Raw genomic sequence first — 27,184 nt, 5'->3', positions numbered from 1 at the left:
ACTGCGTTAGCTCTGCTATATCTGTGAGGTTGCTATAGCTCAACGTGGCCACCGGGTGTCCCTGTTCTTAATTGGATCAAAGTAAAAAAAGAGGCCCAGTAGTTAGAGTGGGACACCTGGCAAGTCATTTAGTCACTAGTTTGAACTTAGACAAGCACATTTTGAGTCAACTCATTGTGGTACCCTTGAGCAAGGCACTTGACCCAAAAGCCACCTGAGGTAACAATGAGATCATGAACAGGATGGTCTTGAAAAACTGAATTTTGCAAACTCCAGAAGAGGCCAAAGAGGTCTCAATAGATCGTCCTTTTATAGATGTATAAAAAAGTATGTTTTATAAAAGTGCAATACTAAAACCTTGTAACAATAAGCTTCTGTCATTTAAACAGATGCGTGTATTATAAGAAAATGAGCCATACGCGACTAGACATATGACACTTTTTCCTCATTCATTGTGTTTTTTCCTCCTTTAAGTTTCACTAAAGACCTGACATGAGGAAGGAAAGGGTCGATTCTGTGATTCTCCCAGGTCACTGAAGGTCACTTACTTGACGGGCAGGTTGGGGGGGGAGCGCGGCTTCATCTTTTCCTCTTCTTTCTTGTCTCTGGGGTCTCGAGGAGGACGCATCCTCGGCCGCTCCTTGTCGTCGCGTTTGATCCGGTCCCTCTCCCACTCTTCTTTCCGCTTCATCCTCTCCTTCTCACGCTCCCGCTCTCGTTCCCGCTCCCTTTCCCGCTGTCGGCGTTCCCGCTCACGGTGGTCTCTCTCCCGCTCTCTGTGACGCTCCCGAAGTTCCCGCTCGCGTTCGCGCTCCTGGAAAAAAGAAAGAAAAGAGGAAAATGTCAACTGATAATCCTTTCACCAATAGGAACTAGAGGTAAGATCGGGCCTGAAAAATCCAGCCCGACCCGACACAGGCCCGCGGGCATTAAAGCCGAACCCGGCCAGAACCCGACCAATTAACTTGATTTGCAGGTCCGAGCCTGAAGTAAACCCGAAATTTCAATTCATCCCATAGTTTTTTGGCAGAAAAAAAACGCAAGATTTAAGGTTAAAATAATCTACATATTTTTATGATCATGATAAATGCATTTGCACAATGAAATAACGCTTGAACACAGAATAAGAGGCCAGACAAAGAGAGTGAAAGAGAGATCTTGACGCGCACTCGCTTAATGCGGAGAAATACTGCAGCCGCGGCGGTGAGTGTTTGTCTTTTCAGCTCTCCTGTCTTAAGTGTATCCTTGACTTCATGCTGCTCCATATCGGGGATACTTAAACAAAATAGATGCGGACTTGCGGAGGGAAAATTACATTCACGACACGTTCATTCACGTGTGCAGAGCTGCGGGTGGCCGGCGCCCCCCTCTTTCTGCTAGTTACAGTGTATGTCAATCAACGGTGGGGTGGTGACTGGGGGGCGGGGTCTACCTGTGTGTGTGTGTGTGTGTGTGTTCCGTGAACGTTCTCCCTCTGAGTAAGAAGAAGCTGGCTGTGCCTTTCGGTTCGTGCGGTAACCGTTCTGTGGTACAGGATTAATAAAGAGCTGTTTGACAACCGCCTGCTTAAGGAGCTTCTTTGCAGCCATTACAATATTTTTTTTTTAAAAGTCAGCGAGAGAGAAGCCAGGCCCGAACCGACCCGAACGTAATGATTGTCATTTAGTGCCTGACCCGAAGATCTTACCTCTAATAGGAACCCATGGTGACAGTGTAAAAGAAAAATATCAGAAATGGATTCAGCGGTCCACTAGGTTTTACACAAGTTTATTTTTAGGAAAAATTGGTCTGGGTTTTTATGGGTTAAAGTCACTCCGCTAAACAAATAGTTACTTTCAGAAGTATTCATTATTCAGGGTTCCTACAGGCTTCTTCAAGTTATATTTATGACTTTTTAAGACCTAGCATTTGAAAAATTAACAGAATAATTTGATGAATTACAATTCAAATTTCAGTAATAAATATCAATTACTAGACCGGACTAGGTCACCGATTGGATTAATATTTGGGACTTCTTTTTTTACCGTTATCCTTTCTTCGTAACACACAACACGAATGCGTGCACCCAACACACTTCCGCTTTTAGAGGAATACTCAAAGATGCGTGAATGGATCAAAAGTACCGCTTTGGGGTTGTTTTTTGTGATGAATTAACCTTATAATACACTTAAAAGCTAAAAAAGTTGATTTTGCATGGTATAAGTCTGCACTGAAAATAACAAAAAGGCAAATTTCAGCGGCTAAACACTGGATATAAACCGACAAGAATGAACAACATCGGAGTTTATTGTCATTACGCGCACACATAATGACATTTGTGTTGAAGTGCTTGGTTTAACATGTAAAATCAAGTAAAGACTAAAAGCGATAGCAGCATCAAACCCAAATGTGTTATGAGAACAGAAAACCAAACAATTATTTTCTTGATCTGATCAAATTCCAGCTTTTTAGAAGTCAGAGGTGGATACTCACAGTGAAGTGGTAAGGAATGGGGGCTTCAGTGTACTGCACTCTGAAGTTTTCATAATGGCCCCCGCGCCACAAAGCTTCCATTTCATAGTCATAGTAGGGGTCAGCGTAGGGGTCGCTGCAGAGAAAAACATCAATGAGAAACTGCTGCCAACTGCAAACTGATTCCTACAAATCTTCAAGACTAAAACTCCAGGACATTTTTAAAAGCAGCCTGTTCATTATTGTCAAAAGAGCAAAAAAATGTATTTTGTTCATTTCTATTCAATCGTTCTACAAAACAAAAATGAGAACATCTTACCAAATATTTATGGCTTCTGCTTATTTTCAGAAAACTTCCACTTAAAACAGCTAAAGATTTGGATCCTGCGGAAATCTACTTATTTACCTGAAAGCTTTTCAATATTGTTTTAAAAGCCAATACCAAAATGGAGTGAATGGATGGATAAATAGAATTTATGCAGACATTTTTTTTTTTAATTTCACTAACGAATCTATTTTGCTCACAGCCAATTGTCAGACAAGCAGAACTAAACTTCTATTTTGTTTAGACAGAACGCATTCTAACTTGTATATGAATGAATTCCAGTCAATCCCGTCATTCCTTCCTTCCTTCCAGCTACATGCTGAAATTAGGATATTCCCATTTTTTCCTGTATTTTTTTCCAACACGAAGATTCCCTCAGATCTCCTCGCTCCATTTCCATCATCAGGCTGCCAATTCTTTTGCAACTGATAAGTTGCTGTGTTGTCGTACTGGTTTTATTGTTTTTATCTCTCTATATTTAATTCTGTGTTTTAAGATGTTTTAGTGTTAGTTTTCTTCATTTCTCGTGTTCAGCACTTTGTGTCGGCTGCTGTTGATTGAAAGTTCTATTTAAATAGAGATGAGATGAAGTTGAAAATAATGGATGCAATCAAACAGTTTTCTTCAAAAGATCAGAGGAAAAAACAAAAACAACCAATAAGTTCATCTAATGGTTTCAATGCAACCAAGTCCTGAATTGACACAAATTTGAAAGATTTTAATTTTTTAAAGCTCAGTAGCTCTGTGCAAAAGTTTTTCTTTTTTTTTTTTTTGATAAAATATGTGAACTTGTTGGTTTTTTTTTTGTTATTGTGTTGTATAAATGTTGGAAAATGTGCTGGTGGAAAACAAAACTGACCTTTGAAATAAAATAAAGTGAAAAAACCTTTAAAAAGTTCTTGACGGCTGATGACTCCTGACATGATAGTTTTCTGGACTACAGTTCAACTGAACCAGGAACGAATGAGGGTTTTAAATTCTAGAGGAGGTACTCTATTGTCCCAAAATAATTGAAGTCCATCATAAATAAAATCAGCAAACAGCTGAGGCTACCAGAAACTTTTCTTTTTTTACTCACCTGTATACTGGATCTCTGAAATCCACTTCCCTGAAAGAGAAGAGTGACGTTTTATTGATTTAAGCACAACTGTGATCGCTTTGAGTCCGACTAGAACTTTATGACAAGCTTCCTGTTTTCTCTAAGCACAGCTGTCCTGTGTGAAGCCTTTAGATCAGATTAAAAACATTTTTTTTTTTATTAGTTACAGGATTTGACATTTAAAAAGGTAACAGGAGCTCATTTCCATGATTATGGTAAACCTGACAGCCGTTGAACAGAAAACCAAAGATTGACCACAAAAACATTCAGAGCAGAAAAATGAAGCAGCTTTACTTTCAACGCCGCCGTCACCCATTTTTAGGATCAACCCAACGGCCTTGTTCTGCTTTAGTTTGCATGTGTGTGCATGGTGCTGTAAAAAAATGCTTTCAGGATTTTTAGCCCTTTAACACCGGAGCTTTAGTGTTGACTTTCTTTCAACTACCTTAACTCTTCAAGCATTATTAAGGTAATTCCAGCAAATTTGGAGGGGGAAAAAAGCAGCCTGATATGCGGGTCTTGTGTTTCATATCGGCGCTGATTACATATCCGGACATAAATGACAAAAACAGATCAACATACTCTCTGATGACGCGGTAGCTGCGTTCTCTGAAGAACTCGTTTTCTTTGTCAAAGTCCCTCTCGTCTTCTCCGATCGTCACGTTGAAGCGCTTTTCCTCAAAGTCGGGCTCCTGCTCCTTCCTGATTGTGGCTTTCTTCAGCACCTGCAGCAGACAGAGGCAGCTCACATGAAGATCACTCCATCCATCAGCCGGCTTTTCCAACGATTAACCCAAAGACTTTTCCCCCCAGAATCAAGAGTTTTTCCTAATCCGAGAAAAAGGGTCTGGGGAAGGGATGTCCAGTTTAGTTTAGTCTGTTTAGTTTATCAATCCGCTATGATACTCTATAACTCATTTTATGTTTTGAACAGTAAGTGAAGCCCGTTTTGACCACTATACTGTAATACTGGGGTTTAGAAATAAAATTGAATTGAACTGAAACTGTGTAACAGATACAAATTTAAAACACAGTTTAGTCCAACATCCCAGCTGAACAGTTTTCAAATTTGAAATATTTCCTTTCTTTACAAATTTGAGCTTTAAAAGCTCACTGTAAATCTGGACGACCCGACCAAAAAGAGAAAATCTCTGATTTTTTCATTCTGAATTCAATTTTAATCGATTTTTTCTCTCCCTGCTTTTACTTTCTTTCATAAAAATGACCAATGATAGAATATATTTAACAAAAACAATTTTATCTCAACATCTCCTTTGGAAATTGTCCCAAACACAAAGTTCAACTAAACACAATCTGTAACACTGTTTGCAGAACAATGCAGCAGATGTTTTGGGAGCTTGAGCATCTCATAAAGACAAATACTAGAATGCACTCGGCAGAGCATCTTTGGTGGCAACAGCCTTGAAACTGATTTTGCCGTTTGTGGTTTGATGCTCCGAGTTTGAAGTCACAACCCCAGAGACCAAAACTTCCTTTCTGACTCACCGGCCAAGTTGGCTGGTAGATACAGAAAAAAAATCTACCAACAAAAGTATTCCATTATTATAAAAAGAGGGGTTTCAGTCTGACACCTGTACTCTGAAGCGACTGTTAAGTCAAGTTCAAACCTAAGAAAGTCAAAAACAGATTTACTAAAGGGGAGCAGATTTTCTTTCCTAATTCTGCCACTTGTTGATTCATTTTTACATAAAATCCTGACAAAAACATCCTAAAAACATGATCCTGTTTTGGATTCTTGCCATTGTCAGTAAAAATGCAGCGCACTCACCATGGCGGGGCTTTTTCCAGCTGAACGGCGGCTCTGTAATGTTACAAAGGCACTAATACCGGTAATAAAGTTCCATTCAAAGTGCCTCTTATGGTATTTAGAAAAATACAGTTTTTATAAATGTTTTATGAAATTGTTTGTTGCATCTATCCACTCTGTGTAAATAAAGTCTGTGCTCATCTGTAGACGACACACAGGACAGCCCGCTAGCATTTAGCATGATAGCATCAGTGTGTAACGACGCCATCGTCTCCAAATCAACACTTTTTATGAAACTTTCTGTGGCTGCTGTAAGTCCAACAGGTTTATCCTCCAGGTCTTTCTGGATCCTGTTAAAAATCGTCACATGTTCTGCTGCTTCAAAGCTACACGGAGGCAACCAACAGAAGTTATTGGGGGCGCCTCTTGTGCGCTAGTTCCCCCCCCCCCTCAGCCTTGCAGAAGTAGCTCCTCTTTGCTTGCTGCTGTCGTTTTCACATCTGCGCTTTGTCAGAGACGTGCAAACTGATTTTACTCCGAACAACGGAGGAGCGCAGAGAGATGGGCAAATTAAATCTAGATATTCCCAAAAAGAAATCGTCAAGTCGAATTAACCTAGCTCACTGGTAAAAAATAAAAACTTTACCAACACTAATACTTCCAACCTCACCCAAACCAGGGGGAGATAAACCCTTCAGAGGTGAGGGTCAATGATCGTCACACTATGTCGGAATTTGTATGACATCGATTTTGAAGTTGTGATTTTTCTAGTGACCCGCCCACAGCCCTGCTCCGTTTGGCTGAAAGACGCCAAACTTTAGCCACATTCTTCAAAAAACAAAGTTACGATCGGACCAAAGCCAAAGATGCATGAACATGTCTTACCTCTTTGGCGTGCCTTAGTCCTCTCTCCCAGGCGCTCTCCACAGGAGGCTCTGCAGGAGGAGGTGGTGGGGGCAGCTCCTCCACGGGTGGGCCGACCTGCAACAAGCAGAAAGAAATGACCACACGCTCACAGGCAGCACAGGGGCAATTATGGCGACTTTGAGGCCTCAGACACACACCCAGGGGGTGTTGGGCATGAGCGGGAGTGGCCCCCCAGGAGGGGCTCCATTTGGTGAGAAGGGGTCCGGTTTGCTGATGAGGGAGTAGTTCCCTTTGTCGTTGACTCCTGGGTGGATAAACCTGCAGTTCATCCCCCATGTGCAGTTTCCTGAGAGGAAGAAGACACAGCACAACAGAAGTGAGCCAACGTTCAGCATCACCTGGGTTCACCTGCTGCTACAAACCAGCAGATCATATCACATTATTTTACCTAAGAAAAACTGACCAAGCTGCAGCAGATTATCAGGAAAAAAACAAAACAGTGCTTGTGCACAAAGATTAAAGTGAAAACTCACTTCAGTTCATTATTTTGGGTGAAATTGCTCTTTGCTAATAATCGTAATAAACTCCAGAAGAAAAAGTTTTGATCTAAATGCACATTTATCTGTTAATAAAACTCAAGAGTTCTCTCCTTGTGACCAAAAATAGGGAACGCTGGTTATGTGATCATGTGATTCTACAGAGAGTTCCAACTTCCCTCCTGGATTAGTCTTTGCAGTAAATGTGTAATATGTCTGTCTTAATCGCCAAATGAAGGTCATTAACTGCTGTTGGATGTCTAAAAATCAAAGTGGCGCTATAAAAATACCAAAACACAACTCGGTTGTCCACATTTGACAACTGTTATGTTCCTATTCATGCTTGTATTGTAACTATTTTTGAAAGACAATTCCAATCATGTCCGGACATGCTTTCAATTATGACATCTCCACTGTCCTTTTCGGCTTTATTCACATTCACAAGAAGCTGAGACGACTTTTCCAGAGAGCAGAACTCTATGAAGATATAGTTCGGTTAAAGACCACATCATTTCAAAGTTTTCTCATTTGTCACATGTGTTGTTGTCAATTCCTCCCATTTTTAATCCTTCACAACCCCTCAAACTGATTAGACAGAGAGAGGGAAGGCTTTCCATTTATTTTATTGATTCCCTTGGACAACAGCTCCCCCTGCTGGTAGCAGAAGGTTGTAAGCTTTAAAATAGATTTTCCTTTTTCCTGTATTTCTTTAATTTAAGGTAAAATGTGTAAACAGCTGCCTGGGAACTTGCTGCAAGTGTTAATGAACCTAAAATATGTGGTTTGTTTGATTTTAACTCAAGGATCCGCAGTTCATTCGCACCTTTGATGAAGAACCTGCAGATGGGACGTGGTCTGATCTTCCTGTCTGACGGGTCTTTGACCTCCCCCTCCTCCAGGTCGTCATCCTGTGATAAGAAAATAAATAAAAACATTAGCAAAACACGAAAAAAAAATAATTTATGACTTATATCCAATTAACTGAATTCTCTACTTTTATTGTTACACATCTGGGGACGAGACCTAAAGCTGCAAAAGTATGAGAACCTAACTCTGATTGAATTGTCTTATGGGGCCTGTTTAGGAATTTTTGTGGCAGCTTTGCACTGCAGCAGGATCAGACATGACCAAGCAATTCAGGATTCTGGATTTTATCATTTATCTTCATAAATAATAATTTAGACTTCTAGAATAAACTAAATTAATTTCCATTTTCAAGACAAAGGTCAGCAAAAAGGATTTCTTCCAACCAATATTTGGTTTTATTGGCACATTTTAAGTTTTTATAAATCTTTAACAGTATTGACTTTCCAAAGAATTATTGTCAATCCACCAAAACTATATTTTAACTATAAGTGAAGATTTTAAACTAATATATATATATATATATATATATATATATATATATATATATATATATATATATATATATATATATATATCTTCTTCTTTCTCTTTCGGCTTTTCCCATCAGGGGTCGCCACAGCGAATCATCCTTTTCCACCTCACTCTATCATGGACATCTTCTACCCTAACATTAGCCAACTTCATGTCCTCTGTTAAGACATCCATGTATCTCCTCTTTGGCCGTCCTCTCGCCCTCCTGCCAGGCAGCTCCATCTCCAACATCCTTCTACCAATATATCCACTATCCCTCCTCTGAACATGTCCAAACCATCTCAGTCTGGCTTCTCTGACTTTGTCCCTAACACAGGCAACATGAGCCGTCCCTCTGATGTACTCGTTCCTTATCCTGTCTAACCTGGTCACTCCTAAGGAGAACCTCAACATCTTCATCTCCGCTACCTCCATATCAGCCTCTTGTCTCTGTCTCACTGCTACCGTCTCTAACCCATAGAGCAGAGCTGGTCTCACCACTGTCTTGTACACCTTTCCTTTGAGTCTTGCTGGCACTCTTCTGTCACACAACACTCCTGACACTTTCCTCCACCCGCTCCAACCTGCCTGCACTCGCCTCTTCACCTCTTTTCCACACTCCCCATCACACTGAACTGTTGACCCCAAGTACTTAAACTCCTGCACCTTCTTCACCTCAGCCCCCTGTAACCTAACGCTTCTACCTTGATCCCTCTCGTTCAGACACATGTATTCTGTCTTACTACGACTGACCTTCATGCCTCTTCTTTCCAGAGCAAACCTCCACCTCTCTAGCTGTTCCTCCACCTGCTCTCTACTCTCACTGCAAATTACAATGTCATCCGCAAACATCATTGTCCAGGGAGATTCCTGTCTTACCTCGTCTGTCAGCCTGTCCATCAGCATAGCAAACAAAAAAGGACTCAAAGCTGATCCTTGGTGTAGTCCCACCTCCACCTTGAACTCCTCTGTCTGACCTACAGCACATCTCACCACCGTCATACTTCTCTCATACATGTCCTGAACTACTCTGACATACTTCTCTGCCACTCCAGACGACCTCATACAGTACCACAGCTCCTCCCTCGGCACCCTGTCATACGCCTTCTCTAAATCTACGAACACACAATGCAGCTCCTTCTGACCTTCTCTGTACTTTTCCATCAACATTCTCAAAGCAAAAATGGCATCAGTGGTGCTCTTACGGGGCATGAAACCATACTGCTGCTCACAGATCTCCACCTTCTTCCTAAGCCTGGCTTCCACTACTCTTTCCCACAGCTTCATTGTGTGGCTCATCAACTTTATTCCTCTATAGTTGCTGCAGTTCTGCGTGTCACCCTTGTTCTTAAAGATCGGAACCAGAACGCTTCTCCTCCATTCCTCAGGCATCTTCTCACTCTCTAAAATCCTATTGAACAACCTCGTTAGAAATTCCACTGCTGTCTCTCCTAAGCACTTCCATACCTCCACAGGTACGTCATCAGGACCAACGGCCTTTCCGCTCTTCATCCTTTTCAGAGCCTTTCTAACCTCATCCTTTCCAATCTCTGCTACTTCCTGCTCCACAACAACCACATCTTCCTCCCTTCTTTCCCTGTCATTTTCCACGTTCATCAGCTCCTCAAAATACTCCTTCCATCTTTTTTGTACACTCTCCTGAGTTGTTAGCACCTTTCCATCTCTGTCCTTAATCACCCTTATCTGTTGCACGTCCTTCCCATCTCTGTCTCTCTGTCTGGCTAGCCTGTACAAGTCCTTTTCTCCTTCCTTTGTGTCTAACCTGTCATATAGCTCATCGTAAGCTTTCTGTTTGGCCTTTGCCACCTCTCTCTTCACTCTACGCTGCGCTTCCTTGTACTCCTGTCTACCTTCCTCAGTCCTTTCTACATCCCACTTCCTTTTAGCCAACCTCTTCCTCTGGACGCATTCCTGTACTTCCTCATTCCACCACCAAGTCTCTTTACCGTCTTTCCTCTTTCCAGATGACACACCTAGCACCTTCCTACCTGTTTCCCTGATAATTTCTGCTGTAGTTTCCCAGTCATCTGGAAGCTCATCCTGACCACCCAGGACCTGTCTCAACTTCTGCCTAAATTCCTCACAAGTTTCTTCATTCTGTAGCTTCCACCACTTGGTCTTCTTTTCTGTTTTCCCTCTCTTCTTCTTCCTGACCTCCAGAGTCATCTTACACACCACCATGCGGTGCTGTCTGGCTACACTCTCTCCTACCACCACTTTGCAGTCAATAACCTCTCTCAAATGACCTCGTCTGCATAGGATGTAGTCCACCTGAGTACTCCTACCTCCACTTCTGTATGTCACTCTATGTTCCTCTCTCTTCTGGAAGTAAGTGTTGACTACAGCCATTTCCATCCTCTTCGCAAAGTCCACCACCATCTGTCCCTCCAGATTCCTTTCCTTCACACCAAACCTGCCCATCACCTCCTCATCCTCTCTGTTGCCCTCACCAACATGTCCATTAAAGTCTGCTCCAATAACAACTCTCTCTCCTCTGGGGATACTCTCTATGACCTCATCCAACTCACTCCAGAATCTCTCCTTCACTTCTAACTCACAGCCAACCTGTGGCGCATACCCACTGACTACATTCACCATCACCCCTTCAATTTCTAACTTTAGGCTCATCATCCTGTCTGAGACTCTTTTCACCTCTAGAACACTGTTTACAAACTCCCCCTTCAGAATCACACCTACCCCGTTTCTCTTCCTATCAACACCATGATAGAACAGTTTGTATCCTCCTCCAATACTACGTGCCTTGCTGCCCTTCCACCTTGTCTCCTGCACACACAGTACATCTACCTTCCTTCTCTCCATCATGTCTGCCAGCTCTCTGCCTTTCCCTGTCATTGTGCCAACGTTAAGAGTCCCTATTCTCAAACCTATGTTCCTGCCTTTTCCCTTCTCTCTCTGGCCACGGACCCTTCTGCCTCCCCTCTTTCTTCGACCAACAGTAGTCAAATTTCCACCGACACCCTGTAGGTTAACAGCATCGGTGGCGGTCGTTGTTAACCCGGGCCTCGACCGATCCGGTATGTGTAAAGTGTTGTGGATGATTCGCATGGTTATTTTGGCAATTTTTACGCCGGATGCCCTTCCTGACGCAACCCTCTCTATTTATCCGGGCTTGGGACCGGCACAGAGGCAACTGGCTTGCAACCCCTGCGGCTAGATTATATATATATATATATATATATATATATATATATATATATATATATATATATATATATATATATATATATATATATATATATATATATATATATATATATATATATATATATATATATATATATATATTGACAGCTTTGTAATAAAAAATGAACATTTTAAAACAGTCAAACCTGGAAAGGATGTTCAAAACAAGATCATAAGTTCATCAGATGCAATATGCTAAAAATCTCCATATTTTCTATTAAAAAAATAGAGAGGGCAGAGCTATTATTACAATAGGATCATTAGAAGTTATCTAAACACGAATGACTAGGCCTGCACAAAAATTGCAAATTTATCGTCGCAATATCAAGCTGTGCAACACTGATATCGCAAAAGTCTGCAAAAATTACAATAAATGGTTACCTTAAATGCGCTAAAACAATCTTATGGCAACTTGAAGTAATTACAAATTAAAATAAATCCATGTATGCATTCGACCAATCAGATGGAGGCTTTTGCATTGTTGACCAATCGGATGGAGCTCTTCTATGTTAGATGTTTGCCTCTTATGTAGACGAGGGTCATTTGGATTATATTTAAGTTATGTTGACTTTAATTTAAATTAACTGTTGCAGTGAATAGGAGAATTATGTTTTTGGTTGTTTTGCCATTAGTTCATGTATCGCAAGTTATATCGTCATCGCAATATTAATCACTTAATCTACTATTGATCACACTCTTGGCTTTCTCTTGTTGAGCTTCTAGAGGTGAACCTGAAATGTTTTTCACTTCACAGGTGTGCCCTGTCAGGTTTATAAGTGGGATTTCTTGCCTTATAAATGGGGTTGGGACCATCAGTTGTTTTGTGCAGAAGTCAGGTGGACACACAGCTGATAGTCCTACTGAATAGACTGTTAGAATTTGTATTATGGCAAGAAAAAAGCAGCTAAGTACAGAAAAACGAGTGGCCATTATTACTTTAAGAAATGAAGGTCAGTCAGTCCCAAAAAATGGGAAAACTTTGAAAGTGTCCCTAAGTGAAGTCACAAAAACCATCAAGCGCTACAAAGAAACTGGCTCACATGCGGACTACCCCAGGAAAGGAAGACCAAGAGTCTCCTCTGCTGTGGATGATAAGTTCATCCGAGTCACCAGCCTCAGAAATGGTAGGTTAACGTTAACAGCAGCTCAGATTAGAGAGCAGGTCAATGGCTCACAGAGTTCTAGCAACAGACACATCTCTCTGTTCAAAGGAGACTGTGTGAATCAGGCCTTCATGGTAGAATATCTGCTAGGAAACCACTGCTAAAGAAAGCCAACAAGCAGAAGAGACTTGTTTGGGCGACGCAGAAAAGGTGAACGGATGGACTCTACATGCCTGGTTCCCACCGTGAAGCATGGAGGAGGAGGTGTGATGGTGGGGGGGGGGTGCTTTGCTGGTGACACTGTTGGGGATTTATTCCAAATTGAAGGCATACTGAACCAGCATGGCTACCACAGCATCTTGCAGCAGCATGCTGTTCCATCCAGTTTGGGTGTAGTTGGACCATCATTTATTTTTCAACAGGACAATGACCCCAAACACACCTCCAGGCTGTGTAAGGGCTATTTGACCAAGACGGAGAGTGATGGGGTGCTGCGCCAGATGACCTGGCCTCCACAGTCACCGGACCTGAACCCAATCCAGATGGTTTGGGGTGAGCTGGACCGCAGAGTGAAGGCAAAAGGGCTAACGAGTGCTAAACATCTCTGAGAACTCCTTCAAGACTGCTGAAAGACCATTTCAGGTGACTACCACTTAAAGCTCATCAGGTGAATGCCAAGAGTGTGCAAAGCAGTAATCAAAGCAAAAGGTGGCTACTATGAAGAACATACACTCTGACATATTTTCAGTTGTTTCACACTTTTTTGTTATGTATACAATTCCACATGTACTAATTTATAGTTTTAATGCCTTCAGTGTAAATCTCCAATTTTCATAGTCATGAAAATAAAGAAAACTCTTTGAGTGAGAAGGTGTGTCCAAACTTTTGGTCTGTACTGTATAAAAGGTAAAGATGTCTTTACTTCAGGAATATCAGTTTCAAATGGTCAAAACTGGAAAAAGAACATTAGAGCCAAATGTTTAAAATGTCACTTTACTTTTGCAATGATTAGAGCAGAAATTTTGACACCAGATAAATATTTTTGTATCAAATTATATTTTTTTTTAACACGAGTGGCAGGGACTCTGAAATTTATATGAGTTTAAAAATTATAATTTTAGCAGATAACAACAAAAGGGATTTTATTTAAAGTATGCGACTTTTAAACTCTGTTTCCTTTAAGCCCGCATTTACATTTGAATAAATATTTAAATATCTATAAAACATGACTTTAAACATGACTATTTTCGCAGCCTTGAATGATTATGAAAACTGTTTGGGAGGAAACTCAAATCATGATGCTGAAAGATTTTTTAACCACTTTCAGATCAAAAACATGAAAAGAATAACTTACATCAATCTCTCCTTCATCTATCTCTCCATCATCATCCTCTTTCTTCCTGTCTATGAAGGAGTCTCTGCGAGTCCTCTCCAGACCTTTGGAGTCCTCTTCCCTCCTGGGATCATTCGGAGACGGAGGAAGGATCCGCTTCTTCTCTTTTTTCTTAATGTTCTTTTCGTCGCTCTGTGCTTGCTCTTCCTCCTCTCCCTTTGCTTTCGTTTCATCCTCATCATCCTCTTCGTCGTGTGCAGGGATGCTGGGCTCCTCTGGGACTTCTTCATCATAATCCAGTTCGTGCTCGTCCAGCTCGCGAGACACCGAGGCAGAATCGTCCTTCATTTCTCTCGCTGCGGCGGCTCTCCTCCTCCTTTCACTCTCCTCATCTTCTTCGGGTTTGTCTTTATTCTCCTCATCTTCCTCGTCATCATCGGCCTCTTGAGCCCCCTGTTCAGCTGAGATGCGTTTGTAGTAGCCGTATCCTTCATCTGCATCGTCTCCATCCTCCTCAGGGTAGAGGGCTTGTTCAGGCTCCGAATCAGGCGATCGTGGTGTGTCAATCACTCTTTCCTCTTCCTCCTGTGGCCCATCCTCATCCCCGTCCATCAGGAGGATGGTTTCATCTTCATGACTCATCTCACCTGTCTCTCCGACAGGCTTATCATCCTCTGGATCTGAGACAAAATCCGGGACCACCTCGTCCTCCAGATCTGAAATTTGCCCTTGGCTTTCCCCCATCATTTCTCGATCTTCTTCAACTATGCCCCCATCTTCATCATCTTGAAGCAACTCACTGTCTGAGATGACCCCATCAGCCTCTTCATCGGGGGAGTCCAGCCCCCCTCTGTTGGAAAACCCCTTTTCCTCATCTTCGGGGGATTGTGGAGACTGTGTGGGGCTCTCAGGTGTATCCATGAGGACAAAGTTCTGACTGAAAAAAAAAAAAAAAAGGCAAACAATGATTCCAGCAACATGAGATCACACTCAAAGCTACATATTTACAAACCCAGAGTTGCCAGACCACCCGGCCAAAAACAACACCCTCTTTTACTGTATCAAGTTTCACCACAATGAGGAAATCTGTTTCAACTGTATGACAAAAGGTCTTTGATACTTTATCAAGTCCCAACAAATCTGGAGCCACCAGAAGCTGCACGGAGAAAATCATTTCATCCAAAGCGCTTCATACCTGCAGGACATGCTCCATTCATGACCCATCACACCTCTAGCTTACAAACTTTTAAACAGAAACAGCTCAAAATGTCAAAAACTTCCCCTCTGCCAGTTGAAACTGAACTGGTTTTACTGATCCACCTTGCCAGTGTAATTATGAGATGCAAAAATGTACATCACGTCATCCATGTAGAATAAACTACAATATACAGAATTTTTTAATGACTGTTTTAACAAAGATAAACACTAAACAACTGTAGGCTGACCCTGCACTTAAATCAATACATCAACAGCCTAAAAAAATTTTGTCTTAAAAATGTCAAATTTATTTCGTTAGTTCTACATCTTTTTGGGTTTTCACAGCACTTTTCATCAGTTTTGAGTGGGGGTGTAAAGATTCATTTTATCATCGATTGGATTCATATATTTGTGGTTGCCGGTACAATTCATTGTCAATATTGGTTTGTTTTAAACTAAGAATAATTGTTTGTTAATTGTTTTGTAACAATCTTAGATCTTTGCTAAAACCGACGTTAAAAGTATATTTATACACACTTAAATCACGTTATCGGTTAATAAAAATAATTTTCTGAATACATTTTTTGGGTTAATTTACAAATGAAAAAGAGTATTTAAGAGTAATTAAGAGAGATCTTTCAATTTACACAAAAAAAGTGGACAAAAAATGAAAAGCTTCAATGAAATCAATTTTGAATAGCATTTGTTTTTTTCTGTTTTTGTTTCCTAATTTGCACTTTTTGACAAAAAGTGTAAACAGTGCAAAGTGTAAAACAGCCGATAGTAAAGCCGACATATAAAATTCCAAACATTACATTTGAATTTTGCAAACCACCCCCGAAGTTAATTTGAGCCAGTACCAGCATCGATCTGTTTGAACGGTTTTATTTCGTTTGTTTGTTTTGTTTCTTAGAGGACCACGAACCGCAGCTAAAAAAAATGGCTCACTAGTGTGTTTTAACAGGCTATTAATCACAGAAGGTTAACTGTATTCACAGGGGAAAAAAAACTCACCTATTTGAAGGGTTTACTCCCGACGGCGACTTATTTTTTGGCCAAGCAGCGAGCGAATGAACAATAATTCCTGCTACGCTAGGCTAAGTTCCGAAACTGTTATCAGGCTACACTGACAGACAGAGCCAGGCTCAACTAGAAGAACCAATGTAGCGCATGCTACAACCACGTTTAGCAAGAAAAACGGGCTGTAAATGTACGAAAGACAGCAGATAAACTTCCAGTGTTGCACATTTACCCACCAAAAACGTCCATAACTAGTTGGCCATAAACCAGGTGGAACAAACTAGTCTAACGCATCCAATATCTAGCAAGCTAGCTGCCAACTAAGTTAGTAGGCCTCGAGGTCGACGACGGTGGAGATCCAGCTAAAAGACCTAAACCGCTAAACAAACAGACGCAAAATACTCTTATACACATATACACGCACGGACACCGGAGAGCTAAGCGACATTAGAGCCTGCTCGCAGCTGCACAAGCACCGGTGCGACAAGGCGGCATCTCTTCGCCATCTTTCCGCTCACAGCCTATCTCTGAGCAGCTAAGCTAAAAGCGCTAACAAGCGTGATTCTCAATCACCTTTCAAAACTAAAGTTTTTTTTAATTAAGCCACTGATGCTGTAACGGCAGCCCCTCCCTCTGAGGTGCCCTACCACAGTCTACAATGAACGCTTTTCGGTTTGATGCAACTGAATCAGCGGAGAAAAGAAAAGAACCCGCACAGCGCTGGGAGAGCGGCCATTACAATGACGTCATCAATGCACGACAGATTGCGGCGGGTCGCGAGAAGGAGCCACCTCCCCTTTTTCCTTTATCTGAGTGAAATCTGTCTCTTTTTTCATTTTCATTTCATTCATTTCAGTAATCTCTTTATTTTATGTCATATGTTTAATTATTTGGATAATTGTTGATGGAATCTATAATACAAATAATATATTTGTAGCAACAAAAAAAGCAAGTAAATAAAGAAGAATATAATAAAAACTAAATTGTGTGCATAAATTCGCAATAAAACAGAAGAACACGTTGGGGAAGTACATTCTGGTCACTATTGATGAATATTAATGAACATATTAATCCAGACACTGACCACTTCGCTGTCATAATCTGACCTACCCACCTGAATTCAGGTGGTATACAGTATATATATTTTTCTTTTCTTTCTGTTTTTTGATTTTTGTATTACTAGACTGTATAAACAATGTTGTATATCTTTATCTTTTTCCAAAGTTAACTGTTTACATAACAGGGGGGGGGGGGGGGAAGAGCTATTAATAATTAATAATCAACGTTCTGAAAAAGATGGGCGAAGAGTCTTAAGACAAAAGTTGTCTCTATTTTTTAAACAATGGAAATGATTAAATATAACTTTTTAAAATCATTGTTTAAATCCTTTTTTGTTTTCTTACAACTTGTTTTTTGTGTATTTTATCAAGTAAAATATTTATGTGTTCATCCAGCTGCAGATCTGAAAAACAAACCCTAGCTTATAGAGCTTCACGTCATGTTGACTACAACCTGTCAGCATGATGTGCTTTTCAGGGTAATGAATCAACAATAAACTTCTTTAAATAACACCAACCAACAAAAAAATTTTTTCCTCAACAAAATGCGTGAGTGTGAGTCCCCTGGCACTCAAAACAGGGCTCGTCCGGGATTTGAACCCGGGACCTCTCGCACCCTAAGCGAGAATCATACCCCTAGACCAACGAGCCCTACTTGCAAGGTCGAGTCCTCCAGTAAAGGTAAAAATTATTCCAGATTGTTCACATCTGGTGCTGATGTGGCAGTTTGGAAACTTTATGACATGTTGCCAACAGCACCCTCTAGTGGTGACTTTATATATAACATGTTGAGACCAACTTCCACAACACCATCCAAGTACCGTAACTTATGTAGAAGAGCGTCTTAACCCTTGTGCTATCCTAGGCACTTTAACATTGGGAGTTGGGTCATCTAGACCCACTAGACAGTGCTCTGAACCTTTTTTCTTCAATGATTTGTGATCTTCACTGGTGTCCATGGATTACATGAAATCTTTCCACCTTTATCCACCTTTGTCATGGTAGGGAGAACACGTCAATGGAAGGGGGGGGGGGGTCATCTAAGATAGCACAAGGGTTAAATAATTTTGTTACCACTAAAACTTTCCACATGTGCGTAAACATGAAATAACACTGATAACTGTCTACATCACTAAGAATTAGAAATAAATGTAGCACGTTAAATGAGTTAAAGACAGTTAAACAAGAATTAGGTCAGCATGTCTTAAAATTATTTTTTGAGTTTGTTAAAATTTGTAAGTATCTTACTTTACTTTAAGTAGATTATATTAAGACTTTTAGAAAACCTTGTGTAAAGTAATAGCAAAATAAAAGAATATAATTAAATCTGGAGCACTAAACGAGAGTTATGTCTGAACGCTCCCGCATTCTACCACTAGATGGCAGCAGTAGACTGAGAAATGATTATGATGATGAACTGAATTGAATGATGAATGTTTAAAATCATGTTCATTAAGTGATTATTGGGCAATTAGTCTTGAATCACGTTCATTAAAACGTTGATGTTTCTGTATGTTTTTAATGTGTTTAAAAAGTCGTAAATGTTTAAAGTTTGCTAAACGTTAATTTAAATCACACAGTCATGCAATTTTCTAACAAAAGGGCTTCACATTGCAACAAATCAAACCTGAAAACATTAAAACAAGTAATGTATAAAATAAAAAAATATAAATTGATCAATCTACAAAAGCCGGTAGTAAATTAAATGCTTGCAGCCTTTTTTCAAAAGTAAAAAGTACTTTGTACCTCATTCAAGAAAAGTTCTGGTGTAAAGTTAAAAAAAAAAAAAAGTACCTGAATGATTTTGATTGTTTTGCTTTTATTTCCTCCCACTTTCCCAGAGACTACAGGCAGAAATTGGTAAAATTTGCTATAATATGGCATTAACATTTTCATTTGATTAATGGTCTTTTGCTCCCTTGTTTTAAGTAAATAAACTCTTAAACTGCCATGCCAAAATGATAAATGAAGCCATTTGAAAAAGGAGGGTAAAACCGTTCTAATATGTTCACAGATAAGGAATAATCAACATAACATAACAAAATCAAAGGGAAATTTGAAAAGCATCTGGGGTCAAAACCAAAACTGAAATGGCTCTGGGAGCCAGAAGGCCCACCGAGGAACCAGTGACACAAACAGCCCCTCAACGAACACAAAAGGTGCATGTTGCTAAACTGTTTGTTTAAAATGAGTTTAACATAAACAGGAGAAGAACTTTTCATCTCCAAGTCTGTGGAAGTTTTACAGATCTAGATACTCATTTGCGGAACCATAAAAACAATCCTCAGAACCATGTGATAAACTTTTGTTTTTCTGCCAGGAAACAAAAACACACCCGATTGCAAAAATTCAAAGTAAACATCTTATGGATTCCAGCCACTCCATCATGCCGACCTTTGAAGGCTTGATGGAGCTTTGTTGGAGTGAACAGCTGATGCCTGACATATACTGAGTGTTCCTCTCTGCAGGATGAGTGAAGACATCTCTATTTATACACGTGAAGGGTAGACAACCTGTGGGGAGAGAAGAACTGGACACTTCTCACATTTCCTCTGTCAGCCATTTTTTCTATCCATCTTTCCCCACAGCTCTTCCATTACAGGCTTTTGGGTTTCTCAAAAACCTTCCCGTTGTAATGCCAGGGTTGACCACCAGAAAATCTGACGCTGAGGCGTCAGTCTTTCATTCCTACTCCACTTTCTGTAACCTTTACTCTCAGTTCCTCAAATCAACATTGGCCTCAAATCAGAGCTCAAAAGTACAAGATGAAAGCAGGAGAGGAAAATCCTCTGTGGATCCATCAGCGAGCCTTCAGCCTGTTTTTATCACAAAAGAAGTGGCTACATTCAGGTCACGCTGCTGGAAAAGATTACCCACCCTGAACCGTGTTTACTTTAACCTCCCCCTTCCTCCAACAAGTGCTGCTTCTCTTTGCCATCATAGTTCACGTGTTACTTGTCTGTTTTTCAAATCCACGGGTCAAAGTGAGACGAGGGCCCCTCAGTGGATTGTGGAGGAATATCCTGGCTTTAACTGCTAAAGATGTGAAGAAGCTCGCAGCGTGTGCACTCTTTGACAGACAGTCAAGTGGAAATTTGGGTCTCAACTGCAGCAACACACGTGTAAAGAAAAAGCTGCCTCACTGCAGGGCATCACCATCATCACCATCATCATCATCGGCATCACCATCATGGCTTCCTACCGCAAATATGAAACAAAAAAAATCTATGTAAGCAATAAAGAAGGAATTAAACAAAATGAAATCTTAACCAAAAAAACAAAACAAATAAAGATAAATAAATGAAACAAAGGAAATAGAAATAAAGGAAAGGATATGCATAGAAAACAAGATATGAAGGATATAAAAAAATGATATGAAGTTTAAATTCACAAATTAATATGGAATAAAAAGAAAAATGATAAAAAGGTAAAAAACAGAATAAAAGTTTTTTAAATATGCGATCATCTTCTTCACTCCTCTTTGTCTTTTCGTGATTCTGGTAAAAATGATTTGTTTGATCAAAATTCATAGATTTTATTATCACGTTGATTTGGTTTTTCTCTTGTTGGACTCTTTCTATTGCACTTATATACATTTATAGGATTCCTAACTTTATTACTGTTTACTGAAACTGAATTTGAATCTAAGAGTAAAATAATTTCATTTGTATGTTAAAAAAATCACATTTATTAATGAAAAGACTAATTAGTGATGTCCTTTCCTGTTTGTTATTTTTTTCTCATTTACTTTTTTCTCATTTATTCTCATCGCTACATTTTTACATTTTCTCTGTGGTAATTACGCTAAGAGTTAACGCTCAATGAGGATGCAGAGAATTAAAAAACTACTAGCTTCCAAAATGGAACATCTGTAGGTAATGCCATTCTGTCCTCTGAGTTTAAGGAAGAGTTTTGGAAACTCTCAGCAGGGATGTCAAGAATTCCAGAAATCCAGCATAACCCTGACCCCGTCACAAGATGGAAGGTGAACTGTACAGATGACAGATCAACAAAAATGTCATTCTTTGAGTTTACAATCTACCATACACAACACAAAGATGCTCATTTGTCAAAAGGAGCTGGTTTTATGGATGACATCAGCAATTATTCATTTAAAATGTGAATTTTTAAAAATTGATGTTTTGAGGGTACTCAGACAAAACAAACACACATGAAAAAGAATAATAGCTTCTCTTTGTTAAACTATACTTAAAATGTTGAAATTATTTTGATCTAAAATGATTTTTTTTATTTCTGCTTTGTTGTGATACTGCTTTTCATGGTCGTAAGTAACTTGTTTGTATAGTTTTATAGTTTTAATTTGTATTGTTTGCGTGTTTGAAAGTTTTGTTTGTGTGGAAGTTCATGGGGGTGGGGGGGTTATAAACGGCCCTGAAAATTGATTTACAAACCAATTTTTCTTGTTAATTTTAAACTTTCTTCCCACATTAACGCGTGGTAAAACACTCCCTCGTCTCTTTAGTCTTTTTGGATATCCTACTTGACTGTCATGAAGTTTGCTTCTGCTGGTTTTCAAAATAAACACATTTGTTTACTTCTAGTCGACGCTCTTATTTTGAAAGGGCTGCAGTGTGACGGCTCGCGAGCGGCAGCAGAAAAGCGCGCGTGTCCGTCAGGTGGAGCGCATTTAAAGCGTGGATCTGACCCGCGCCGGCCGCGCGGGCTGCAGACACGCGCATGCAGGTGAGACGCGCTTCTGCAGGAGAGACAGATTCAAAGGAGGTTCGGGAGGAAAACCCAAAATTGGTTCCGACAGAGTAAGTTTGATTGATTTATTTTAATCGAATCATGAGTTTTCTGCAGTTTGTGCGCTCGTGCCGCTGGCGCGCCTCAGATGCGCGGAAGCAGAGCTATCACAGGTAGAAAAACCACAAAGAAATGTCTTATTTTCTTCTTTTGATTTGAATTCTTGGCTTTAAATTTAGAGAATGGAGACAGAGACGGACTTCTGGAGATTCTAGAATTTGCTCACTAATGCAATAATTATTTATGCTCCAAAATATGTTTATTTTATGAGCAAAAGCTTTACTTTGCTGCTTTGCGTCTGACTTTATACACCAATCTGCTGATTGATTGAAACTGATTTCACCAAACCTGACAATCTCTGTTTTATACCCCAGCTGGAAAGTAATTGTATTTATGAGCAAACAATAGAAACTTAAAAAAAGGTTTGATTTTCAGAGATAAAAAAGAGCATTAAGTCGTTTTTCGGAGAGTGACAAAAACATCAGGCATCTGATCTGAAAGCTGAAACTGCTCCTGCTGAATTGAGCTGATCCAGTGATGAACCTGCAGCTGTCTGTCTTTTTAATTTTGTAATTTGTAATTTTTTGTCTTTGTAATTGTCTTTGCAATCACGAAAAATATCCAGTTTCTTCCAATATTGATCATCTGTTGCCCCTTTTCTGAAAGAAATGCAAAGATGTCACGCCCAGACTAAAGAATATTATGTCAGCTATGAGGTGTATATAAATAAATGAGGGACAAAGTAATTGCTTTTCATGAGACTTTACAGCCAAAGTCTAAAATGATCTATGTTTTAAAAATAAAATAAAAAAAAAGAATAAATGTTATTTATTACCTGACAAAATATTTTTGCCCTTTAAGAGTCAATTTTTGTTTAGATTTATGCAGAAACAACCTAAAAAATGTTAACTTTTTCAGCCTAAGACTATGACGAAAATCACATTTTTGGTGTTCTTGTGGCATTTTTCCTCATGATGACGGACATATATAAAAAAAAAGATGCTTAAAATAGCATTTCTGATTATTTCCTTGTTCTAAAAAGGCTTGTGGGTGTGATGTCAAAGCTAACACTACAAATCACAAGCTCCCTGCTGATGCATAGTTGGAGACGACTAAATCGATGTATGTCTTCGTATTCCTGGTCTGAGCTGGAATCTGCCTTTAAACTGTACGGCTGGGATAAATCCAACATTTGTCGCCATTTTTGTTGCACTGGTAATGTTAGGGTGGGGGTGTGAGGGGCTGTTAGTCAGTGGGGAAGAGAGAGTGTAAACACATGGATGATGGGAAGTGGGGTCCGGCTTGCTCTGCAGCAACAGTCTTACGGTTACAACTCAGAGGCAACTTTCTGAGGAACTGCTGCAGCTCTGCTGAAAAACAACAGGTCTTTTGATTTTGGCTAAAAATTGAAGGATTATTATTAATCCACTGGGAATGCATTGAAAATACATCAGATGATGATCGGAGTGGGACTTTAACACCTGTTTCCTTTTGCCAGAAAGGGCTTTTGACCTATAATGCTGAAGCAGACGTGTCCACTTTAACACCGTTGTGCAGTTCGAGGTTTTTCACGGACCAAATCACAGATCTTTTATTTGCTTTTTCAAACCCTGACAGTCCTGTGGTGACTGCGCAAAAGTCAGTAATCTGTTGGTCTGTTGATGATAAACACCTCAATTAGTGGCTGGATTACAAAATACTGAAGGGGAAAAAAGGTTTTATGAAATGACCTCAGGGAATTACTTGTTTCAGTTAGAAAACTACGATTCTTGTGGGATGATGTGGAGATTCATGGCTCAAGCTTTTCTTTGGAATGTAATTTATAAAAACTATCAAAAGTGGATTCATGTTGAAGCAAATATCTATTTGTCTTTATTTCAATGACGTTTCATTACAGAGCGGTCATCCTTTCATGGTTTATGTCTTTCCAGCATTTTACTGCCGCTGTGGTTTATGTGTTGCACTCCCTCCTGTATTTACTTTTTAACTAACTTTTTAAATAATCTGTTGGTGAAAGTGGACTTGCAATTGTTTTTTCAAGCATAAAGTGAGCGCAGGTCAGTGCTTTATCATGTGTTGTATGCACACAGCTTTCTGACCTCAGAAGCTGATGTGTATGTTAGGGAGAGGTAAAAATATGTCTTTTTTCTATTTGATGGTAATTATTTAAGGAGGAGAATTAAGATTTTAGCAAAATGTCTCTGTTTTTTTAGCCTCTCATCCATCTAGCATTTGAAAAACATAAGAGAAGAAGCATTTTAATATCATCTTCCTGTTTTATAAAGATAATTCCAGAAAAACCTGAGTACTATATAAAAAGACAATTGTTTAACCTAATTTCTTGACAGATACATGTTCCTAAAATACATCATATTTTAAAAATATCCTCTTTCTCTAGAGATTATTGGACCACTAAAAGGTATGCCTGTTTTTCCTTTAAAAACAACTAGTCCTTCTTCTTGATTTATTTAATGTAAGTGTCATCATTGGTGCAGTGGACAGAATATTGTACAACAAATACATTTTTTTTCAATATAAAATTAAGGATTCATTAAAAAATGTTTTTATCCAAACACTGAAATGTCACCAGTTTGAGAAAAACTGTTACACATTTCAGGTAAGGTGTGAATCACATTCACACATAGCTTCCATCTTCACCAACGACAAAATGTAGCGTAGCAACAGCACAAGATTTTTGAAAGCTTTGCTGTGGTTAGACAGTTTGCTAATGTTTGGTACATTTTTTGTTCACGTTTGGACATGAAGAGTCACCCGTGAATATGGCTTTTGATGAAACCTATGGAGCTGCACTTTAATATATTAATTCAAAACACACGGACCATCCATTCATCCATCCATCCATCCATCCATCCATCCATCCATCCATCCATCCATCCATCCATCCATCCATCCATCCATCCATCCATCCATCCATCCATCCATCCACCTTTGCGTCACAGGGTCAGCAGTCTAAGTAGTCTAAGATGCCCAGACTGCCTTCTACCCAGCCACTTCCGAGGGTAACCCCAAGGCATTCCTAGGCCAGCCAAGACAGACAGGCTGAATCCGAATTCTTGTTTTAATCATGACCTAGGGCTCACAACTATGGAACAGTTCTGGAACAAAAATTAACCAGGTGATTGAAAGCTCTGCTTTCTGGCTCAGCTTCCTCTGAATCACAACGGGTCAGCACAAAGACCGCTGGACAGTGGGCTCTGTCATGGTACTGGCATGAAAAAAATCCCAAAATATGTGAAAAAGACATTGTTTAATTTACCTTTTGTATTTGAGACTCCATCCTTTCCTCACTTGTGCACAAGACGTCAACATACTTAAACTTCTTCACATTGGGCAGGAGCATTCCTCTAACCCAAAAAGGACAAACTCCCTTTCTCTGATTGAGAACCATGGCCTCAGATTTGGTGGTGCTGACCTTCATCCTTCACACTTTGCCATGAACTGGCCCAACATACTCTGGAGGTCTGGAGGTTTAAGGAAGTCAATGGGGACATCACCAGTAAAAAGCAGAGAGGAAAATCCTGTGGCACCCAAACTAGACCACCTCCATCTTGTGGTTAGGTCATGTAATTCTTCCATAAAGATTATGAACAGAACCAGTGATATTAGGCAGCCCTGGGCTGGGAACAGGTGTGAATTAATGCCAGATATGGGAATCAAGTTTATACTTGATTGGACCATGTGGTCCACAGGAAAGCCTCTTTGGACCCCACACTCATATAGAACCCTCCACAGGATACCACGGGGCAGACTAGAATGCCTTCTCCAAATCCACAAAGCACATGTGGACTGGATGAGCAAAACATAGCAGCTCAACACTAAAACAACGGACAATACAGAAACAAGTCAGGACAAGGCAGGGTACTACTTACGATTCATTAATGAATTTGAACAGCTGATACAAATTTTTCTTCTCTTGAAGGGGGCAGTTAAGGAAAGCTTGTAAGCTGAGGAAGTCTGTAATTCCAAAAAACAGAAGTCTATATAACTTGTAGTTCCAAACGGCCGAGTTTGTAGTCAAACAAGAACATACAGCGAGATCCACAGAGAGCTGTTGAACTTGAAGAGGCCGGTGGACAGCGTGGGAACTCTTAAATGCGTGAACTGGATCAATTCACAGGAGCTTGGTTGAGGACGGTGGGCAATGGGGAGACTCTACGTAACTTGATCTAAGACAGGAGTACCGGAGGACAAGCCAGAGACTCGTTTGGTGGTGTGGTGTGGCCGCGTCAAAAGTAGGAACTTCAAAGAACATGAAGACTGCTGTAACGAGTAAATAAACTAATACGAACTGACAATGAGAGACAGAATTGGAGGAGTACATATCAAGGGGAACACAAGGGAGATGAATGAGTTCGATAATGATTGATGAGGAATGGTAGGTGCAGATGACACAAACTCCCACAAACCCTTGAGAACTCAATGGAGAGTGTAGAGTTGGTTAATTGTTCCACGACCAGGATCGAAACTGTACTGTTGTTGCAGAATCTGAAGTTCGGTGGGCTCTCTTCTCCAGTACTCTGGAACTGAATTTCCTGGGCAGGCTGTCAAATTTGATGCCCGAGTGTAAAATAACACAAGGGGAACCAGCACCATTGTCTGCCAATCCAGTGGGACTGTCCCCAACTGCCAAGCAATGCTGCAGAGATGTGTCAGCCAAGACATTAGGTACGTGGGACTTCACCCTACTTCGGCTGGGGACGGGGTGGGGGGGACAGGTTGTCGGTATCTTGGTGAGTATTGCTTGGGTGATGGTCAAACCCCACCTTGGAGTCGCCAGCCTCTGCTTCCTCAACAGAAGGCCTGTCAACGTGGTTGAGGAGATCCTTGAAGTATTCCTTCCAGTGCTAAACTGTGTAAACTCACACCAAAAATATGCCTACAAAAAACTGCTTCCCTTTCCTGAGGTGCAGGACAGGTTGCCAGGACCTCCTTATAAAATACACTTCTTTCATCTAATGATCATGAAACTGTTTTAAAGCTATTCCCAAACCGAAAATAAAAGTTTGATTGCATTTTGAATCAATACAAGTATCAGCA

At 40.2% G+C, this 27,184-nt stretch overlaps 2 protein-coding genes and 1 non-coding gene across 5 annotated transcripts in view; 1 reads left to right on the top strand and 2 right to left on the bottom strand.

Annotated features, from left to right (window-relative positions):
- zc3h18 (zinc finger CCCH-type containing 18) overlaps positions 1-17,075 on the bottom strand; it is a 48,532-nt gene extending 31,457 nt beyond the window's left edge. For all 3 annotated transcript variants that reach the window (XM_011476387.2, XM_011476388.2, XM_020704191.2), the window contains exons 1-9: positions 16,296-17,075; positions 14,106-15,021; positions 7,870-7,954; positions 6,708-6,856; positions 6,529-6,624; positions 4,458-4,600; positions 3,855-3,884; positions 2,473-2,587; positions 549-814 (exon numbers count right to left, since the gene is read on the bottom strand). In XM_011476387.2, coding sequence (XP_011474689.2) covers positions 549-814; positions 2,473-2,587; positions 3,855-3,884; positions 4,458-4,600; positions 6,529-6,624; positions 6,708-6,856; positions 7,870-7,954; positions 14,106-15,005 — 1,784 coding nt within the window. In that variant the 5' untranslated portion in view covers positions 15,006-15,021; positions 16,296-17,075. The remainder of the gene's footprint in view (positions 1-548; positions 815-2,472; positions 2,588-3,854; positions 3,885-4,457; positions 4,601-6,528; positions 6,625-6,707; positions 6,857-7,869; positions 7,955-14,105; positions 15,022-16,295) is intronic.
- An 863-nt stretch (positions 17,076-17,938) lies between these two features.
- trnap-agg lies at positions 17,939-18,010 on the bottom strand. The gene has a single exon. It is a non-coding gene; the product is annotated as a tRNA-Pro (tRNA).
- Positions 18,011-22,007: 3,997 nt separating this feature from the next.
- Positions 22,008-27,184, top strand: part of trhr2 (TRHR2 protein) — a 37,915-nt gene continuing 32,738 nt past the window's right edge. The window contains exon 1 of the mRNA XM_011475866.2: positions 22,008-22,137. The gene's annotated coding sequence lies outside the window, so the exon portion shown is untranslated. The remainder of the gene's footprint in view (positions 22,138-27,184) is intronic.

The sequence above is a fragment of the Oryzias latipes genome, chromosome 6 (assembly GCF_002234675.1).
Source record: "Oryzias latipes chromosome 6, ASM223467v1".
Lineage (NCBI taxonomy): Eukaryota > Metazoa > Chordata > Actinopteri > Beloniformes > Adrianichthyidae > Oryzias > Oryzias latipes.
The sequence above is the reverse complement of the archived record's forward strand: the minus strand, read 5'-3'. Positions and strand labels throughout refer to the sequence as shown.